General features: G+C 36.8%; 2 protein-coding genes across 2 annotated transcripts in view; one reads left to right on the top strand and one right to left on the bottom strand.

The window, feature by feature from the left end:
- Positions 1-5,028, top strand: part of LOC139709816 (protein mono-ADP-ribosyltransferase PARP4-like) — a 44,569-nt gene extending 39,541 nt beyond the window's left edge. The window contains exons 30-32 of the mRNA XM_071621780.1: positions 3-346; positions 2,215-2,287; positions 4,763-5,028. Coding sequence (XP_071477881.1) covers positions 3-346; positions 2,215-2,287; positions 4,763-5,028 — 683 coding nt within the window. The remainder of the gene's footprint in view (positions 1-2; positions 347-2,214; positions 2,288-4,762) is intronic.
- A 4,121-nt stretch (positions 5,029-9,149) lies between these two features.
- On the bottom strand, positions 9,150-22,389 carry LOC139709805 (acid-sensing ion channel 1C-like). The gene is made up of 8 exons (XM_071621770.1): positions 22,065-22,389; positions 16,020-16,186; positions 15,364-15,502; positions 14,466-14,656; positions 13,149-13,359; positions 11,920-12,085; positions 10,823-10,914; positions 9,150-9,355 (listed from the first exon to the last, which is right to left on the bottom strand). The coding sequence occupies exons 1-8, from the start codon at positions 22,387-22,389 to the stop codon at positions 9,150-9,152; spliced, it is 1,497 nt and encodes a 498-aa protein (XP_071477871.1).
- Positions 22,390-22,695: the final 306 nt, after the last annotated feature.

Genomic DNA, 22,695 nt, shown 5'->3' with positions numbered 1-22,695 from the left:
AGAAACACAAGGCATAAGAGGTATGTCATACTATGAGGAGAGTGAGGATGATGAGGAGGAGTACTGGGAACCCATTGAGGAGTATGAGAAGCCTACGCGAGAACTAGCTGAGAGTGGATTGCCCTCACGAGTAACAGTGGCAGAAGACATGATGTTTGCTGCTTTGGATGATAAGGCAGCCGCCGCCGATGATTTATATCTTCTGGAAGATTCTTACTCTAGAGGAGAGGAAGAACCCAAGAGGAAGCCAGAGCGAGAGGTCTCCGCGCTTTGGTTTCCTTTCACTGTCCGCCGAAAGCAGCTGAGCGCCGAGGACGTCACCAGGATTTTGCACCGGCAGAGCAGTGTAAGAACCTTTGGATGATACGAATGGAATGTGTGTGTGTGTGTGTGTGTGTGTGTGTGTGTGTGTGTGTGTGTGTGTGGGTGTGTGTGTTACAATGTAAGTTTGATATAAGTTTGCGCAATGTTGGTGTTACTGTATTTTGTCCCTAGGGTAAGATTGATGTTATTGTGTACAATGTTTGTGTAAAATGCAGTTTGTCTTTGTATGATGTTTTGTTTCTGTGAACGTTCCTGTTTCTATGATATGAAATTGAACGAAATTCGAATAAAGAATTATCAAAAAAAAAGTGTGTGTGTGCGTGTGTGTGTGTGTGTGTTTGTATGCGTGTACGTGTATGTGTGTGTGAGTGTAAGAGAGAGAGAGAGAGAGGTTCTGTGACCGCATGCATCACAAAACCAACAAAAAGTCGCATGTCAAGATTCCACGTGAGGACTCAAAATGGGTGAAATGGATGAACCTAGTCAGTTTTCAGTTTATGTATTTTCTTAAAGAGAACCCTTATTTTACATAAAGTGGAAGTTTGGGATCATTAAACGAATTTTAAGTTGTGTTTTTCTAGAACACTTTTTTTTTTAGTAGAAGCAGGGGCGGATCCAGGAATTCCATATATTTTTTTTAAATTAAAGGGGGCGCACGCAACCCCCCCCCCCCCATTTTTTTTTTATTTCTTCACCAAAAAGCCCGGTGGATCCCACCCCTCTGGATCCGCCACTGAGAAATGTGATAAGATATGTTTCAGAGGCTCCTTGTAATTTCATAGAAACCCGTACACGCTCTTTACTTTCAACTCTAAGAACTTTCAAAAAGATAATGCTACTGCTTTCAAAGTTTACAGTGGTATTGAGTAGAATATGTTAAAAGAGTGAGAAAATTTTCAGCTTAATTTGATAATCCCTTCATTGTGCTTGCCTTGGGGTTTTACACCCTGTATTTTGTGCGGTTTGTAACACAGAGTACGGCTTGGTTAGATTATCAAAACTCTTGAATAGACCCTTAAATTCAAGGTCTCCCATCTCAGTAAGCTCCATTCCAGGATGTGTACTTTCTTTCCATTATTTAGATAGGTTAGGAGAGTTTATTTGCATTCAGTAATGCATCATTTTAAAGCTTGGGGTTGCTCTTTCGGAATCTGTTTTTAAACTAAAAATCCATGCCTAGCGAGTTTTTTTTTGATGATTAGTGATGCAGGGTTTCCTATGTATGTGATGATCGGGAGAGAGAGATCGAGGGGGAGGGGGAGGGGGAGGTTCGACTGGAAAGAATATCATTCTCATTGCCCTTGAAGTCGGATTGATATGATTTCAGCAATTACCGTATGGCAAATTCAATTTCTGTTGGTTTAATTTGTCTGACGTACTAGTACCTTCTTTCTTCCCCATACTATCAATAATGTAGAAATAACATAACAGGTCTTTGACAATGAGTTTCACATTGCATGTGAATGCAACGTGCTTTCATCCTACGGGGCACAAAATACTTTTGCCCCGGGGGGGGGGGGGGGGTGCAGAGAGATGAAAGAAAAACATGGCATCCATCCACGCACGAAAATCATGAAAAATGCATCTTTATTGCGTATTTTTGGTCATATTTAACCCTTTCTCTGCCAGAGGCTGTAAGGACAGTGTGTATGTGCAAAGCTAAGGATTTTATCTAAGCCAATCTGCACTTAAAGCAAGGGCCATTGTATACCTATACAGGAGCCGGCCTTGTCATGTATTTCTTAGGAGGATGTTGTTTGTTTGTTTGTTTGTTTGTTTGTTTGTTTGTTTGTTTGTTTGTTTGTTTTTTGAGATAATAGTTTACTCAACGTGCAGCCCATGATTAAAGTAACAATACTATATCATTGATGGACTTTTGTCTTTCTTCAGGCTGGATACTGGGAACTTAGTGCAGTCTACGAGATCTTTTCGGGGAACATCGAGACACTCGTCTCAAAGATAAGTGAGTATCTCCTGTTTTTACCCGTTATTATCAGATTATGTATTATACCTATTCATTGTCCGTTATTATTGGATGGTAAAGGGAAAATCATAATATTATTGCTTTTTCAACCTCATCAACCCGGGCACACAAAGCAGATGGTTAAAGGTAGTCCAGAGATTGCCAGCCACCACACACACACACACACACACACACACACACACACACACACAAACACAAGCACAAAATTGAATAGGGTACATATGTAACCGGAGAAGTTTCCGGACATTATTGTTGTTGTTGTTGTTGTTGTTGTTTGTTTGTTTGATTTATTATTCTTCCAACACAATTTCATACATAAATCAAAATTATTTTCAGTAATATCACATGGAATATCAGTAAGCAGATTACAAGTATATGATTCAAAGAAGGAAAATCGTTGTGTAAATTAATTTCATTAACAAATTATAAATCGTATTACCAATTTTCCAAATAATTATCTGAGAAATTATGCGGAAGAAGGACTGCCACTATAAGCAAAAGCTTGAGCACGTGGCAGCCCAGGGACCTATCTACATAATACACAAAACATTATATTGTTTGCGGAATGGAGAAATACTACAAAATATTAAACACTGTAAATACATTATGTTTTTTATATTCCTAGTGCATAGATACGAATAAGAGTAACGTGAGATATGATGATGATGATGTATGATGATGTTTTCAGGGTAATGATGAAGAAAAATGTGATAATGAAGATGAAAGTGATAGTGGTGATGCTGAAGATAATGGGAATGAAATGAAATGATAGACACAGAAACATTGCGTATATTTATTGTAGTTTTAAATCCAATTTACAAGAAAAGAAATGTGATCAAACAAAACAAAATAAATATTCAAATGCTATATTCATAGATTGTAAATTGACAGTAATGTAGTTTTCAATCTAGCCTTGAAAGAATATAAAGTTTTACATGATTTAACATAATCTGGGAGTGTATTCCAAAGATTTGGTCCATCATGTCTTATAGATTTTTGTGCAATTAATAATCTGGGATATACTAAATGAACATTTTGCGAATTACGAGTGGGATATGAATGAACGGTATAATTCAGTTTAAAGAAATCGTGAAAAATGTTTGGAAGTAAGTTGTTCAAATACTTAAACATAAAAAGCAAAGAATGTAATGTATTTATATCAAATATATTCAGTGTTTTTAACTGATAAAAAAGTGAACTGGTGTGGGCTAAGTATTGTGATCTAGTACAGATGCGAATGGCTTTCTTTTGTAGTAAATGAATAGGGTTGAGTTTAGTTTTTGAACTTGTACTCCACACTAGATTGCAATACATAATATATGGTAGGATTAAAGAATTGTAAAGCATAAAAAGAGTATGTTCAGGAAGATAACTTTTCATCTTTGAAAGAACACCTATATTTCTAGAAATACAGGTTGTAACATAACGTATATGTTCATTCCAGGTTAGGTTTTCATCAATAAAATGCCTAAAAACTTAATAGAACTTTTACGTTCAAGAAATACATTATCAATCCTAATATTATCTACAAGATCATCTGTGTGAGTTTTCATATGCTTAAAATAAATATAATTTGTTTTATCAATACTAAGTGATAATTTATTATTCTTAAACCAGTTTGATACATTTGGTAACTCTGCATTAAGTGTAGATACCAACGTTTCTATATTATCGTGGGAATAAAAAATATTCGTGTTATTGACATAACATAAATGATAATATAGACGACGAATTAACAATATCATTGATATATAACAAAAAGAGAAGGGGGGCTAATATTGAGCCCTGGGGCACACCACATTTTATCGGTAAAAAATTTGACGACATGTCATCATGTATAACATATTGCTGTCTACATGATACATAATCCCTAAACCACGGGAGTGCAACACCGCGAACACCATAAAACTGTAACTTTTTAAGTAAAATATCATGTTGTAACGTATCAAACGCCTTAGATAAATCCATAAAAACTCCTATAACATGTTTTCTATTTGCCATTGCGTTTGTAATTTGATCATACAACTGGACCAAAGCCAAATCTGTAGAATAATTCTTTCGGAAACCATATTGATGTAAATTCAAAACTGCATGATCATGCAAAAATTTATAAAACCTATCATATATCATTTTTTCAAGAATTTTGGAAATACTAGGAAGAATAGAAATTGGTCTATAATTACTAATTTGACAAGAATCATCTTTCTTAAACACTGGGTTTACCTTAGCAATTTTTAAAGAATTGGGACATTTTCCAGACAGTATGGAAAGGTTGAATATGTGAGTAAGTGGATCCAGCAATTTGATATATAATTTGTTTGAGTACTGATGTGCTTGTTGTTGTTGTTGTTGTTGTTGTTGTTGTTGTTGTAAAGCCTCTGCGATAATTGTGACTCGCGACACAGAATGTCAGTTTTACTGGAAATGATGTATAATCTTTTTTTTAACTTCTAGATGATAACAGCACAGCGGTAAATGAGTCTCTTCACAAGATACTGGTTGCTACCCTGTTGGTCATGCTCTTCCTCGCCGAGTTGATCACCGCTATTCGTCGTCAGCGGAGGCTGGGTGAGCTCCACGATCTCGAGCCGACGATCACGGCGAGTCTTGCAAAGGGAGAGCAGTGGATGGAAAGCCTGGAGCCACCGCTGGTAGCATTGGCGCGGAGGCTTATAGACGACTTGCCTTCTGCAGAACAGCACGTAGTCCTCGAGTGCTAAATTTCTACCATCACCTTAAAAAAAAGACATCTCTTGTAGGGCGAATTTCACTGTGTTATGTCACGTATACTAGTGTGTTTCCGTGTTTGACGTCACCCAAACTTCGTGCACGCAGCAGCTGTCGCAGCATGTAACACCATAACAACATCTTTATCATTTCGAAAAAAACTGCGGTCTACTTTCTGTCAGAATGCGCCAGGCTTGGACCTATACTGGGAAATCTTCCATCAACTTGACCAACCCAGGCCGTGACACCGTGGGATGGTTACGCACAAAAAAAAAAATTACCCGAGTCAGTTGACTCATTTTAGGTTAAATCTACTGAGTCATTGCTGTTGTGACACATCTTTTAAGTTCTTCTGAGTAAAAAGACTCGTTTTACCGAATCTACCGAGTAAAATGACGCACACCGAATTACAATAATGAGTCACGAAATCGATGACTCATATTGCATCATCTCTATTTGACTCAGTAACTGTTATAAATGAGACATGTGAGTCCAATGAGACGATTATAATCTATCATATAATAACTTCAAGCAAAAGAATTAACTGTTATTCAGAAAATAATTTCTGAAATTTATTTCTGATTTTTGTCACGGATGGCAATTTGCATAATTTTCAAATATTTATAATTTCATATAATTTATGAAATATTCAGCTCTGTTATCAGAAGATAAGTCTTGAATAAATGAATAGAAAATCTATTTAAAAAAAGTAACCACATACATAAATACAATTTTACGACATGGGTATATATATTAGAAGCATTGTCTCGTGATGTGTAGTTAGGTATATTAGGAATAAGTTAAGAGTAGGTTAGGAATAGGTTAGGGATAGGCTACCACAAGATATAGGATCTGATTCCCTACTCCGTCTACGCTCGTGCTGCATGCGTAGGTCAGCGACTGGATCAGTATGCTGAACAAGAGACGTTTCAATCATTTTGCGTTCCAATTCTCACACAGTGATTCACTTGACTCAACATACTGAGTCACTTGACTCATGTAGTGACTTTACTGAGTAAAAAACTCAATATTTGGCAAAAGTGTGTCACCACACGGACAAACTTAAGACTCACGCAAATGAGTCATTTGACTCAGCTGTTTCACTACTGAGTCAAGTGACTCAGTAAGCGTGAGTGAAAAGACGCAATAATTGGAAAAAGTGTGTCGCCTCACGGACAAACCTGAAAACTCACGCAAATCATTTGCCTCAGATTTTTTTTTGTGTGTGACGGCAGCTTAGTGATACGATGTATAGCAGCTTTACAGCAGTACATTAATCTAACAAAAAGTATTAAGAGACTTCATACAACAGAAGAAGAAGATTTCAAAAAAAAAATGTGACAAATTTTGATCTTGAGTCAATCGGCTCCTAAATGTCGACAATGCACAAATTCCACTGTCCCTTACATTTTACTATTGATATGCTTGTCATAATAGTAAGGCCTAAAAAAATCCCCAATTAATGGATTGGTTTAGACGATTACCATATACGTATATATACCAATTCAATCATAAACCCCATATGGACTATAAGAAAAAAAATCACAAAATCCTTTCTTCATTTATTTTCTCACTTTTGTTTAGTCGTATATACTGACCAATTAAGGGTAACTTTATAAGAATCGTCGCAATCTTAATTATTAGTATGCTTATACTGCCGTCAGAGTACTCTTTAGAAAATGACAAAATAGGTTCGCTTTTTAAATGTTGTGATGTTATGATTCATGTATTGATCGTAATTAGAACGATAAAGATTTCGTTTCCTCATCGTCATAAGGACTTTGACTTAGAGCTTAGCCGTTTGACACCACTAGCCGATTGAATTCATACCCCTGTAACCAAATTGATGTGGAATGGCAAGGAATGGGTCAGAATATCCCATTATCATGTGATGATAGTCAGATCCTTGCATCATTTTACGCCTGTGAAATTTTCTTCAGCCACCGAATGAAACCAAACAAATAATCTGTTACAATCTATCAGGCATGTTTATCGAGGGGATTTAGAAGGGATTGGCCAATCAACAAACTGAATGCTTAAAATACTTGTCGATCACCAGATGAATATCAGGTGAAAACTTTAGTGTATTGGATTGGTCGATTGTGATCCATTATTCTGTTGTAATTTAGAGTCAGTTCTGATTTTAATACTGTTTTGTATATCTTATCTTTGCATTTGTCTTATGATGGTTTGAACCTCTTGGTATGCTTTAAGGAATATCATAATTTCAGTTGAGACCTAATTTAAGGTTTCTAATATTTTGTTTTCGATGAGATAATGAGAAACCTCTTATAAAAATGTGAAAGAGCGTTCCTGATATAAGATGGGACCCATCTATCATTACGATCGCTTTGTTTTACTCTGTTTTTGGATGCCTTAGCCATTCGAAAATCGATTTTCATCTATAAACTTTGAATCCCTCTTAGAATGGTATGCTCTGTGCTTTTTCATAAGTGATTTCTTGGTACCTCGCAAAAAGTGAAAATTCCAATCCTCACCTCCACCATTACTATTCCATTTAAGCTTTACGGTACATGCTAAGCTGTTACCATGAATAACTGTGTCGATTGGATAAGATAGAAGAGATTGGATTTCGCTAGGACATAAGGACAGAAACGACCAAAACGGACAAAAACAAACATTATTTCCTCGAATGGTTCAAATTGTATTTACAATACTTTTATAGACATTATGCACATAATATGAATGAATACTTGTATATAAACGTGCAGAAAAAACAAACAAACGGTATAGGGTTTTTAGACAATCAGTTGGCTAAAATTGCCTGTGTTTGAAAGTCTGTCGAGAATGCATGCTGGCGTTGAGGTATATATAACTTTGTAGAGAAGTCATTTATGTATGGAAAATGATCACTGTTCAGCCGATTTTATAAGCTACGAGCCTAGGTGACTTTTGATAGCATATTGTAAAGAGATATCTTCTCCCTCTATGCAGAAATGAGCAAAAATGAAGTCATTATTACCAATTGCATAATTTGACCCGGAGTCGACGAGTACAATGTGTATACGTCTTTCGGACACATATTCCATCACATAACAGACATAATAGATGTTCATTTTATCGACACTGTACCCTGGAAGCTTAGATTGATGCGTGTCAAATTGTTCACAATTAGTGTTACGTGGTTTATGCACTGGAAAACTCAATTTATTATCAAATGTCACATGATTATACGACAGTAATTATGACACAATGAACGCGGTTGAAGGATGATGAATTAACATCAACGTACACCCCCCCCCCCCCAAAAAAAAAAAAGGTAGCATGCACGAAAGATCGATTTCCTGATTTTCTTTTTCACTTGTGCTTACAGAACTTATAGAGCATTTGCACATTGGACACTTTTAAGATACATCACGGCGCATTCCTGGCATCAGTAAGCAGGATTTACCCAAATAATATCAGATTTCTGAGATAAAAATTAATAATAACAAATAGAATAAATGCAAAACATTCTTCAGCATGTCAATTCAAGTGCTTCACATACATCGTGAAAGTAATATGCATACCGTCTGTGCCATATCCCCGTCCACACGCACACACCTCCAGGTTATTATTTAAACCTTATTCATGCATTACTGCAACATCATTCCACTGACTTAATGTCTACGGAGAGATAACTAGATCCGAACTAGATTCTCTGGGACATCTGAATACCAATTGCAACTGGTTTAGAGGAAATAAATCGTGATGTGACGAGGGACAAGGAGTACTGATCAATTCTTTTGCAGCTAGTTACAGGGACATTTATTCAAACTTTTATAATTATGTATGCACGTAATTATTACAGTGTACTCAAACCATACCACCGAGTACACAGTCATATTATACAAGTCCATGGTCTCACAAGGAACATTACGTCTGATGATATATTGTCTTATGGAATGCTTCATTTTGATTGTTCGTTCACATCCAACGAAGATTTCGTCCATCTTTGGCTTCTAAGAATATTTCTCTTGCAAACCAGACGTTAGCTGATTAAGTGGCTAATAACAAACATGATGGTCCACATCACGGTAGGGTACAGTCCAGAAAGAGATCACAGGATACACATTGGCTGCAAGAGGATCCAAAAAACTTTGCAGACGATTTCTCAAACGTTTCCGTCACTCCACGCGTCCTTGGCGCTGACGGTTTGTACCGGTTCGACTTTTGCGGTTTCGCCGTTGACTTTCGCGTTGTTTTTCTTCTTCCCGCACACGCACCAGCCGCTAATCTCGTCAACGATGTACTCGCCGAATTGGACCACCGTCAGTGCGCTCGCTCCGAGAAACAAGCCCATGTTGCCGCCAATCACGGCTGTTTGAAACAGAACACAAAAGACATTGTTAGCAAACGTTTTCTTAATCAGGATATACGATTTTTGATGCTAGCAGTCATCAGTGACTAAAGCGTACAAGGTACCGCGGGAGAAAGGAATAAGATCAAATTCATAGGTGTATTTTCTCAAGTTTCTCAACCCTCAAACAGAAAAGCAGCAGCAACAACAAAAACAACAGCAAAACAGTTTTCCAATTTGCTGAAGCGCTAAAATTTTCCGACCGCATTTACCAACTTGATCAATCACACAAGGTTCAGGTTGGCCGTTAACTTTGCCGTAACAAGGCAGCTCCGTTTTGAAAGCCTAATGTGGTTGTATACCAATATATAAAAGTGGCAATCATCAGTCAATCTGGCTGTTTAGGAGTTGCTAGACACAAATTGAATTATGCAAGAGGTAGATGACTCTAGATTATTCTAACAATGTGGATGTAATAATGATGTAATAATTTTACTTCAGAACGTAAGCTTTTACTTATAATTCGATGGTGGTTCTTTTTGATAATGGATAAAACTTGTCATTATTTTTCATGCAACTGCAAAATGATAGATGATTGAGACGGGTTTTTTGTCTGTATTATGTTGTATTTTGAACCCTTGCTTTACCCATTAGACATAACGACCAAAGCACCGGGGTATTTCACTATCTAAACGCTACCTTTTGCGTAATCAAACATGTAAAGATTCTGAAGGATTGCTCGAACTAATATGCGAAATCGTTTTGGTATAATACGCACTTCGTGTAAAACGATTAGGTCCTGTTTACCTTTGGGAACAGTGATTTTAAACATTTTCAAGATGTGACATTTAATGCATATGAGTATAGGTCTGCTGTACCACAAAATATCCTATGTACATAAAATTTTACAAATACATTTTCGCGATAGACCCTAAAATATGAGGAGATATCTGTATTTTTCTCATGAAACCGTAACTCTGGACGGTTTAGTGTGGAAGCATTTTTATTATAACTATTGTTCACATTTTGTATATCTAACAATGCTTACCATCGATTTTACGCATTCAAATTTTTACAGTGGTTGTTTCTATCTCTAACTCACATTTTAGAACTATTGTAAAGCACCGATGCTGGTTTTTGTTTCATCTACAAATGGTAAATATGCCTTTAACCCCTTATGTACCAATGAGTCAAATGTGAACACATTTCACACATACCTATAGACAGAAAATTAACGTGGCACGCTGACAGTTAAGGAACGACTTTACGATAAACACTAATTAAATGCTGTGACGTATCCTAAAATGCTTCCTGTGTGCATGTATCCGTGGGTAAAAGGTTATCTACATGCAGCGATCTTGCGAAGCGGGGACCTTTCCGAGATGGGTCTAATTACCCTATCATTTATTGTTGTTGCTGATACAGTTGCTGTTAAGATGATCATATCGAAATACACATTGATAAAATATGATAAACAGGTATCTTACCTAAAAGAGTAGGGAGCGTGTACTCCGGCAGCATTTCAATGGTCTCGTAGTTAAGGGCCTCGTAGTAGAAACTTATTATTGCAATGTTGTTGCTGAACGGTTGGAAAGAAGAATTGAGATAAGAGTTCAATTTATATGTAACATTTCTCTGTTAGTACTCATACACAATAGGCATAATAGTGTATACAAATGGGCAATAACATATTCCTAATAGAAAAGTATAATATACGCATATAATATGTAATATATATTATATATATACGTGTCATTCATTAATATTCTTTTATGGCACGCCATGATAATATTTTTTTTTTTTTAGTATTGCACGGGCAATTCCATGTTTAACAAATTGGAATAAGTCATCTTGTGTTTACGTTAGCCCTGCCATCGGCCCCCATGAAACCAAATGCACTTCATGGGCTATCATGCGTTAGATTTGTCGTGCATATTATAATCCAGCATTCAAGATCATGCCCTATTATTATGATATTACATTATGTCGCATAGTGTTTGTGTATGTGTGTATATAATGTTGGAACTTACGCTTGAAACACGGACACTTACCGCGATAGTATGTTTATCTGTTTTGTATTTATGTTTTATTGTTAGTGTTTGAGTCTTTTCTTTTTTTTTCTGTTTTGTTTATCGCAAAGAAGAAAGCATAGTCGTCACATTTTCGACTTATTAAAATACAGTCGTAATAGCGCCTACTCGTTAAAATCTGTCCTCATTTGTACGCACCCATGCACTGGAATACTTTGTTTGCTATCGTTGCAAAACCTTCTGGTTTTGTAAGCATTGGCATATTCTCCTTTAAAGAAATGTTTTCATCATTTAATAAAAATAATTTATAACGTATACCGTTTTGAATCGCATTCTCTATTTTTTTCTACAAATTGGTACGACACTATTTAATGACGTCCGCCTCCGTCCGTTGCGAAACGTAGTCACAAAAATTAGACAACCATCTACAATTTAAGATTACACGACATTCAGGTGTATGGCATAAAACAACATTTGTGATTTTTGTGGCCTCTGGAAATCACGACCCATTCTAGACAAAGATATGTAAATGTTCCAAGGAAATGTAATCTTACTCGATGTATTCTGTAGTGAAATTGTTCGACGAATTGCTGTACAGCTTCTCCAGAAAGGAAGAGCGCAATTTGGACTGAGTTGCCGTGAACGGGTAGTTCTCGAATATACACGGCGATTTGCACTCACACGTTTCGTCCGTATCCAGCGTTCCCGCTATAAATTCTCCTGAACGACAAATAGAAAACACATATCAAAAGTAGAGAGAGAGAGAGAGAGAGAGAGAGAGAGAGGGTGGGGACAAGGTTTCATGCAAAATTCTGAAATTTGTTCCTCTAGCTTTCACAATTTCTCGATTCCTCTTCGTATTGGAACTTAAATGGATTTTGCTTTTTGATTTAGGTTTGCACTGAACTCAGATCCTAGCTCCATGTTTAAAGGGGAACAGACAATTGCTTTAATTCGACGTCATGTTGTATATAGCTACGTAAAAAAAACGCAAAACATGATATATCACATTGAACAAGATTGCATAGGAGACTCACATTTTCCAGGAATGTAGCAACGTAATTCCATTACGATACCACTCGCTTAAAAAGTTCACCTGTATAGACTGTATCTGCATGCTCTTTTCTTTCGTTCTACTGGACTTTTAGCGCCCAGTCATGCATCCTCGTTCATGTAATTTTTGTTATAATTTTGAAACATTCTTATTTTCACCTCAGTCACCCTGAATGTGACCACTGAATACATGTTCTTTTTCTTCCTCTTCTTCTTCTTCTTCTTTTTGATACAAATATCTAAAAATAATCATGGGGTCTTCTTTAAAAGGGCATTCCAGACGATTTTCATAATTTAACATCAGGTAGTACATAAATCGACAGCTGCATGCATAAATTTGTGGAATTTATTGTGGTCCTTGAGCAGAGAAATCAACGCTCTGAAAATTTTTCAAGAAATTACACTGAACAGTGTTGATGACAGAGGAGCCTCACATATAGAAATGTAGCAGTGTAATTCCGTTACAAAACCAATTGCTTAACAAGTTCACCTATGCGTGTCTTCTTCTATTGCTCTGCTTCCTTGAGCCTCTACTCATGCATTCTTATGGTGAGGCTGTCTTGCCATCATCCTTTTTCATTACAATTTGTCGTAAATTTCGAAAACATTCTTATTCCTTATCTCAAACACTCTAAATTCTGCTACTCTGTATTCAGTTTAACTAATTTATAGTCGTTCAGATGTAAAAGTCTGAAAACCATCTGGAGATCCCATTTAAGCCTTAACTTACTGAGCGTGGAGTGGGCACACTCATGCGTCTCCGCCGGGCCGCACACCTCCTCGTCTCCGGGTTGCTCGGGCAGGCGGCAGCCACACTCGGCGAGCACCACCCGCGTCTCGCACTCGATGCGACACGCCTGCAGCGAGTAGTGGTCGAAATGGGTGATGATGTCGGTACCCTCATCTTCGCAGGTCGAAAACGGCGGTGCCAAGCTCGTGATCTGAACGATGAGGGAGACATGTGTTTATTATCGTCATACGCATTACCATCACCAACAAAAAGACAATACACTCTTCCGATTGACTTCCCTTCGCTTTACGGATTTAATTTGATTAACTTCATATCCTCCAAAACTACCGAGAAGTAAGGCCGTATTTGCCTCATCTAATTTGAATATGAAGAACGCAAACATTATGTGAAATTACTTTCATTTGCCTTGATCTTAAAGGAAACTTAGTAAGCATAATCTTTGCTCTGAATGAGAGGAAGGTCATTTTGAACAAGGTATTTTGTTTCAGCTTCAATCTGTTCTGTTTAGTACTTTTTTTTTCAGTTTTCAAACTTTTAACACTGGTTCATAAATCTTGGTTGTCATGGGTATGCAGCAAACATTTTGCTTACAATACATGTTGCGAAATTAATTTCACAGCCATTATTTTGAAGTCAAAACCTTTCTCTGTCTCTCTTTCTCTTTCTCTCCCTCTACATATCTATTCTATGGTCTCTATCCACCTGTCCTCCGTCCCGTAGATATTACCCATAATAACGATTTGCTGACAACACAAGTAATAAAAGAGGACTCTTTATAAAACATTCATTCCACCTAAGAAGGTCTTGATGGTACTCATGGCGCTATGAAATGATTAGGATGATAGCATTATGATACGTTATAACATATAGTTCCATGTTTCGACCTCTTTATGTTTGTTTCTTCTTTTTAATTTCCACCATCCTGATACATCAATGGTAAAGAATCATGCATTCATCACATCGTCATCAGTTTCATTTTTAAATGAAGAATACATAAAGATGAAGAAACAAACAACGTCACCTTCAAGCAGATTCGCAAATCCCTTATTTGAGCGTACAAAATATGAACAATTTTGAACAAATATCTTTTTTGCATTACATTCTTTTGTGACTGTATCGTCAAAAATTGATATAGGCCTACTGGAAATAACATTTGATTGAATTAAATTGAATGGAATTGAATTGAATTGAATTGAATTGAATTGAATTGAATTGAATTGAATTGAATCGAATTTAACTGAACTGAATTGTATGGAATGGAATTGAACAAAAGACAACGCTAAGGGATTCCCGTACATGTTCGTATCGCATGGAAACCGTCGTATGCATGCCAGGGGCAACAGAGAAACCGAGCTCCTTCGGATACGGAGGTTCAGTCGGATAGTGGAGCATCACCCGGAAACCGGCATCAGAGGCCCCGCCGTCCAGGTCATTGGAAGGCGTGTACTCGGGCGTTTCTAGGTTCAGCACCAGACGCAACCCGTTCGCTGAAAAGGGAAAAACCACAAAGAAAAGGACCATGAGTATTGTGATTCCACTACACATCGCTCAATGATCTTTTCATTTACAAAATGCAATCATGTATATATACCCTATAGTGATTGTATAGAAAGATATAAAAAGTTCTTGTTTCTGTTGTAAAAGTCGTGTTATAATGTATTACGTTATGGTGTATGATCTCGAGTGAATGCACTATACAATTTAATTCCCCTACAAAATAAATTGATCAGACCACGTGATATACTAATTGAAAGCATACACTGCTATAGCTTCTGACCATCCGAACACTGAACTAGGGCTTTCTACAGCTCAGTCGGTAGAGCACTGGGCTATAAATCCGAAGGTCTCGGGTTGGAATCCCGATGGATCCTATTTTCCTTGATCGATTTTCCAATAATAATTGACATTTATGCAGTTTAGATTTGCGACAATACTACCGTGATACCCTTACTTAAAAGAAGAAAAAAAAAGAATTAAACAAATACGATCTGCGCATGTGCGAAACACCTGTTCCCAAAATTAATTCATTGTCCAACTAGGGAGGGAGGAGGCGCGTCGTAGCATCAGCATCGCAGATCCAAAGCTGCCTATTATTGTTTATTGCACGAACTGATAGGTATAGCAGCGATGGCTAAAGATCTTGGTGAAGGCACCAGTCTAAAAACACAAAATGGCGAGAGGATATGTGATTTACCTGCTCCTGCACTCTTCGACACGAACCAGTTCTCCTTGTCCGATCCATCCGTTTGGGCGTTGAAGGTGAAGCAATTGCCGAGATGGGTTAGCACAGATGTGAGGGCGCCCTCCTCACACTCTTGGTCATCCCAGTCACACTTTGATGTCAAGAGAGCAAGAGATAGAGAAAAAAGAAGAAGAAGAAGAAGAAGAAGAAGGAAAGAAAGAAGGACAAAAGTGAGGGCGATGGTCAGTTATATGTACGCGCAGGAATCCTACTTTTCAAATAAACACCGATTTTCATTTTTATTTTTTAGAGCATGGAAGCCCTTTTACGAATCGGGGAAGATAATAATTATATATATATATATATATATATATATATATATATATATATATATATATATATATATATATGACTCAGTTGGTGGGGATATTTCGCTTTTCTATTCTACGTTGTCCATTCTTTCAACTTGTATTCTGCATAGATTTATCTACTGAACGATATTCGCGTGATTTGTATCCGCAATGGTGTTATGAGCAGCAGCAAACCAATCCGATTTACCTGTGGGAAATCCCCTTAAGTGGCACCCAATCTACTTATTGTTCATAATTATACGTAATATATGAATGCATGTTTCCTGGCAATCCTGTCGTATAATTGGGGTAACCTACTGAGACAACAAGGTCCTCAATCTGGTGTCCAGTTCGCGTGGTGAACTCTGTCATGTTGTAATCGCTGTCTTCTTCGACCGCCGTCCAGTTGACGTTGTCCAGAAAGTCACGGAACTCGTCGGTATAGAGATTGGGGTATATCAGGTCATGATCTTCGTCAATGATGCCTGAAAAGAAAAAAAAAATCAGCCTAGCACATCAAAGCTACATGTGCAAAATGCACCCCTCCCCCACTCCATCCTGTCTTCAAATTGCACTCCTTGAAAACTTTGCAACAAAGATTTCCCTCTGCCGCCAGAAAGTTTTTCCAAACTTTCATCATCACTATTTCTTTCAACTAAGCTCTAAGTGAATGATACAAATTAGACCTGACCCAGGTTGAACGACACATTTATCAATGCCACTGAAAGCAGGCCAAGAAATTAAAAATGACATAGGATCACTTAAAAAGACACAATTCTTATCATGATTTAGAAATATGACGAAAGTCTCTTAGTGGAATTTCTCATCAAAGATGCAAATGAGCTGTTCTATGTACCTCTGTTTTTTCCTGTGTATTGCAATGAATGATACCATGTAGACACCTCCTTATCTAACCCCCAAAGAAGGCAAAAACAAAAAAAAAACAAACCCAACAACAACAAGGGCAAAACAAAATAAACAAATCAACTGTTGGAAACGATTATAAACAAAAAAAAAGTTTACCATCGTCAGCAATCATTATTTCCGTGATTTTAATTTATCGAATCAAATTAGATCTGATCTAATCTAGTCTACTCTAATGAACATGAATGATTCGTAAATGACTTATGTTTATGCATCTGTCTATGTTATGACGTGAATGATTTTTTAAGTAGGTTGGTATATCTTGGTTTGGTTATAAGTTGCACATGAGATTAAAGGATATACAAGAATATGTAATTCGAGTTATCTGAGTACACATCCGCAGGAGACCTATTATATTTCTCTCATTTTTGCTGATGTCATAAAACTCAAATCTTTGTCTTCTTTTAAACACGGGCGTCAAGCGAACACAGAAAAATTGATCAATATTGCGATAATTTCATGAGTGGTTCACAATCTACAAGCTTTGCTTTTTAGTGGACCTCTCTATTCTTTCTTCCTTTTTTTTTCAACTGAAGCATGACTTTGTATTATTATTTCTTTTTTGCCAGTATGCGCTCCTATGTTTATTGATACCATTTATTAATTAAGACAAATGTTCTTTGTTTATGATGTAAAACCTGATTTATCTTGTGTTATGTTTTTGTTGAAAAAGAAAAAAGAAGAAGAATGAAAATAAATGAATTGAATTGAATTGAATTAAGGATGAGTGCTTGATAGTTATTGTATGTCACTATTCCCACCCCACCCCCCCCCCCCCGGATTCTGCATCGTTCGTTCCGGGGTGCTTCGAGTCTCTGACACGTAAAATAGACTTGTTACTCCAAATGTGGCTTTGATTCACCGTACATAAGTAGGTCCATGAATTACGCCCGTTTCGTGTTGACACTACCATAATTCCATTGCGTCACTATACCAATCATCCCACATCCGAACTCTCTCGCCTATCAACTCCCCGGCTCGCCACCGCGGGAAGCGATGCATGCCCTAATCGGGAAGTCAATGTTTGCTTCATTTTTCTCAATAAATTGCCACTTTCCCAATTTGATTTTCAGTAGGACAAAGATCTCGATTGATCAGGAAAAAAAATGAAAATAAAAAGATGAAATAAAAGCTTATCTATGCAGCAGTGGCTCGATGTAGGTTCTAGTGGCATACTAATTGGCCTAATGTAATGTCAGCGGCCTTCCAATATTATCCTTATTTCTTGACAATATTTATCATCGCGTTCGAGCACTGAAATGTATCGCCATAAATTGCTACTGTCTGGACTGGTTAAAAAAGGGTTGTAGCTATATACTGTTGATCACAATGCATTATTATTTTGTGCAATATTATTAGGCAATCATTGAAAGAGATATCGTTAATTCCTGGGGCTAAACTGCATGTAATTCTCACAGATGACGTCATCAAGCAGAGAGAGAGAGAGAGAGAGAGGGAGGGAGGGGAAGTATTATAATATGAACGCTTCTGCACAAAAAAGGGATACTCGGACGGGGCCTGTAAGTGCTGCTAGGTACTATCCCAATCTTGATTATGTTTCAATTTCTTTTAAGGAAATATGATTAAATCATATGATCATTTCTTTTCATTGGAGGTTCTCATTCATTTTCATTCCAATTACTATTAACAAACCATTTTATTTCAACATTTTATTCATTCATTCATTTATTTTTTCCATCTCCAACATAACTACAGAATGTTTTTTTTTTCACACAAAAATGGTAAGTACATGTATGTGTCAACATTACAAAATATGATAAATGATATTTATGTTTAAACAAATGGTAGGGTGAGAAAAAGCGCAAAAAAAAGACATTCTGATGTTTAGAAAATGCAGGAGATGGGGAGGAACGCTTAAGATGGGGAGGAATGCTGCCCCTGTGTCCTAAACAATTTTGAGAAATAGATAATACATTTCTAATGCTGTATGATCACCTAATCAAGCTGTATTACAAATGCTAATACTTGCTCCGTGTCACTATCTTTCAATAATTGTTCGTTAGTTCCTCTAATACGTATCTAATGTTTTGCGTTATCTTTTTGTGACTTTTTTTTATTACTCTATTGGCAGCCATCGGAATCCCTTACACTTTTCTTTTTTGCCTTATATGCCACAAAGGTGCTAATATTCGCTGAGGAGATATGGAATATAAATGAGGTCTTTGAGAAAAAAAAATTATCAAACTGCACAATGTTCATAAACGTGGTACTCATCAACTATACTTACGAACGAATTAAAGGTAATTCCTTAATTTTACTTTGTAATGACAATTTAATCATTATAATTATTCGCATGTGGCTATTTTGTTAAAAATCAAAACCCACTTTTCAGCTCTGAGTTGACAAAAGAAATCTGGTAAAGTTAAAATTCCAGAAGTTACGCTGAAATTGATGAAAAATAAAAATATGAATAGCTAGATATAGGTAGATAGATGGATAGATAGATCAATAGAAAGATAGGTAGATAGCCAGATAGATGAATGGACAGAACATACTACGAGGATGGCTAAAATGGTGTATATATTATGTAGTCAATCAGTCTCCATCTCGTTGACGACATTATGTCAGTAAGTTTTTTTTTCTTGATATGACATTACTTTGCCAGCAAGTAGCCCTAACTCATTTGAACAGAACATCATGTAGATATTATGTAAATAAGTATATTGTGAATATACATTCGATATAGCGACTACGAATAATGGAGAAAGATACATTGGATACTGGGTACGAGGAGAAAAATGCAGTCAGGTTGTTCAGCTTTGTGCCAGGAAATAGGCCCACTGTGAGAGAAGGAAGTATAAAAATCGATAATCCTTTTAACTGATCATTGATTCTGGGCTGCGGCTTACACGCCTTGGAAGACGGAGATAGGTACGAAGTTGCGCGCGCCGTCCCTCCCTCTCTGAATCTATTTTAGCTATTTCTGTCGCCCCCTTGGAAGTTTGTTTTTATTGATCGCAGTTGAGTAGAACTGATACTACACTGTATATAAGACGCTTCCATACCCAGCAGGTGGATGTTATTATGCTCTGGTGTCTGGTGTGCATAAGAAATTGTTGAACAAAGACGTGTGTGTGTGTGTGTGTGTGTGTGTGTGCCAAATGTTGTGATGATCCAAATCATACCTGTTGGAATGATGTGATCCTAAGACTCCAAAAGAATGAATTATGCTTTACGTATGTGCTTAAAAATCATCTGACGGCATTGTTTGTTATAACGGACCTACTACACCCTTTACAATTTTCTCTTCATCATCACAAGATTATGCAGTACTTTTTATTTTGCTTTCATTGCTACATGCGTTCGAAGTAGGTTATCATCGTGCTTTGCATTTCTCCTTATGATCTACTTTATCTTTTGTCATTACAATATCGTCTGTTGAGAATGAGAAGGGCGTTAAGTGGTCTTGAACACTATGGGTTTTGTGGCAACTTAACGCCCTTATCATTCTCAACCGACGATATGATGTTTGCACTGACAAGTATTTTGAATGCTTATGATGGGCAAATCTCATTTAACATTTAAAAAAAAAATAGTTTGATGGGGGAGACCAAACCAGCAAGTCTGCTATTCGTCGATGGTAACCCCATTCTCAATTTTGTCAACTGTCGGCAATTTTTCGCCAAAACTACAAGCATGAGACTGTCATGATCTGGCTGGTTTAAGAATCTTAATGTTGCAGTCACGTCTCCTATATAGAATCTTCAGGAGTACAGGAAACACATTAATAAGAAGATAATGAGAACGTCTACTTTCTTATTGTGTGAAATAACCATCAAATGGCGGTGACTTATACACGGTGAAGTGGCTAAATAAGTTAACAATGGGATTTACATAATGGCATCAGTTTGCCAATTTTCAAAGTTGTTTAAAAATAGATGATAACAGTGGTAAAAATGGTAATAATCATAGTAACATAAATGTATATGAGGAGTTTGAAATCTTTTAAGGTAGTTAATCATTAAATAGAGAAAAATAAGTCTTTTTAAATTTATACTGCACTCGTTACATGACAAAAAAAAATATTTTCTGAAGACATCATTTATGCATCTTAATCACTTTCATTTTTCACAGCAGATTCAATAACCTTAGATATCTCAAATTGATAAAAAATATATATTCATTTGTATATAATTGTATACAAACATGTGCAAATGATATTAAAACTGTATGGAGTATTGTGAGATACCAGTGACTTTTTTTTTATTAGGTTAGATGTCATTCATGAGCAGATAATATTCGTCTCTTTTTTTATCAAAAAAAAAAAAAAGAAAAGAAAAATGATCAATGAACTACCTGACTTGCATTCTGGGGATAATCAGGTGTGATAGGGAAACACTGAGGGAAAGTTTTTCGCAATCTTTTGCGTTGATATCACCCATAAAGTGCAATATCTCACAGCCGTAAAGAGACAATTATTATGCGAAGAGCCAGCAATATAACATTGGTTACCTCCGGACAAGAGTGTCAATGGGAAAGTTTTGTTATAGTGTCATGATACCGAGGGAGTATATTTTCCTTGCATCATCTAAAGATATATTCTAAGTGATCTTTCCTTATTGGCTGGAAAAATAAACACATGTTAAATTCTCTTCACTTTCTCTATCTCACTGTGATACTACGACATCAAAAATTTCTACCATCAACTTAGCCAGTGATGACGGCATTAAAATTTTTATGAATTCATGATTATTGACGGATTGTCCAAATTTCCAAAAACTTCACAATCTCTGCTGCTTATATATATTTTTTCATTTACTTCATTGACATAAGTCTGGTTCCATTTCCGTTTGATTGATATTAGTTTGTCAAAATCGTAGCAATAAGGTATTTAGTCGTGTCGCTAACATGATTTACAAGATATGGATGTAATTTGATTCAGCGTTAGGTCAGGCAAGTCTCGAGCAAACCTTCAGAAAAGTTCAAAGATCGAGTTTAAGAATTCCAGGCTGGAAAGAACACAGTGTCTCACAGTGTGAAACATAATGAGAAATTTGTGAACACAGCGTTCACAAATTGTAAACACAGTGTGAAATCTCTTCACACTGTTAAATTCGAGCTTTTTAACAATGTGAACACAATGTGAATCATAGTGTGAAACAGAACATCACTCTGTGAACTCCCTGTGAAAATCCACAGTACATTGTGAAATCATTTTCACACTGTCAACTTCAAACGTTTCACATAGTCGACTTTGTGAACACACTGTGAGACACATGAGTTCTTTTAATTCCAGCAAGGTTATCAAACAAGCATACGTATAGTTAGAGAGAGAGAGAGAGAGAGAGAGATAGTCACAACACACACACAAACACACACATAAATCAAAATATCATGCACAACAGATTGCTGAAATACGCTCAAAACTGATTAAGTGTTGAACAATTTTCTTTCTTCCTTTTTTTTGTGAATTCTCACCTAAATGCACACCGACATTTTTGATATCGTCATCGGTGAACGCAGACTCGCGGTACTTGTTAAAATTGCAGACAGTAATGGCAGGAAAAGACACTTCGGTCTCGTATTCGACGTCGATCTTGGTGACGTGGCTGTGACTTCTGTAAGTGATGATGACCAGGGCGCACTGGTAGGTACAGTAACCTAAGGCGAGTAAGAACAGAAGCAGCCAGACGATCCGTCTGAACGCCCCGCCGTAATTGCCGGCGACATGCTTCAGGCCGTGGAAGTCCGTCACCTCCGCGGCCCAGTGTCGAATGTGAAGTTTCCCGGGTTTGCAGGACATACTTTCGACTTTTGGTAGCACTTTCGTCCCTTTGATAAAGAGTTTTGGGATAATATATCTTTCACGGAGACATCCCAAGAGTGTTTTGCGAAACGAAAAAAAAATGGAAGAAATTAAATTCTGCACGGCTTTAGTCGTTGACCACGAAAAGATGTCCACTGGAAGATAAATAAAGTTATTGCAATTGCACACAACAGAACAAAAATTCGTTTCCTCAGTTGGCCACGGGAATAATGAATTTAGAAGTCTAATCTATAACGTAAAGTAGGGTTATTCCACACGAATTGTCATCGATAATATTGATGA

Source organism: Diadema antillarum, unplaced genomic scaffold (genome assembly GCF_040938485.1).
Source record: "Diadema antillarum isolate AM-2024a unplaced genomic scaffold, OU_Dant_1.0 scf00000038, whole genome shotgun sequence".
In the NCBI taxonomy this organism is placed as follows: Eukaryota; Metazoa; Echinodermata; class Echinoidea; order Diadematoida; family Diadematidae; genus Diadema; species Diadema antillarum.
Note: the sequence above shows the minus strand (reverse complement) of the source record. Positions and strands in the feature narration are given on the sequence as shown.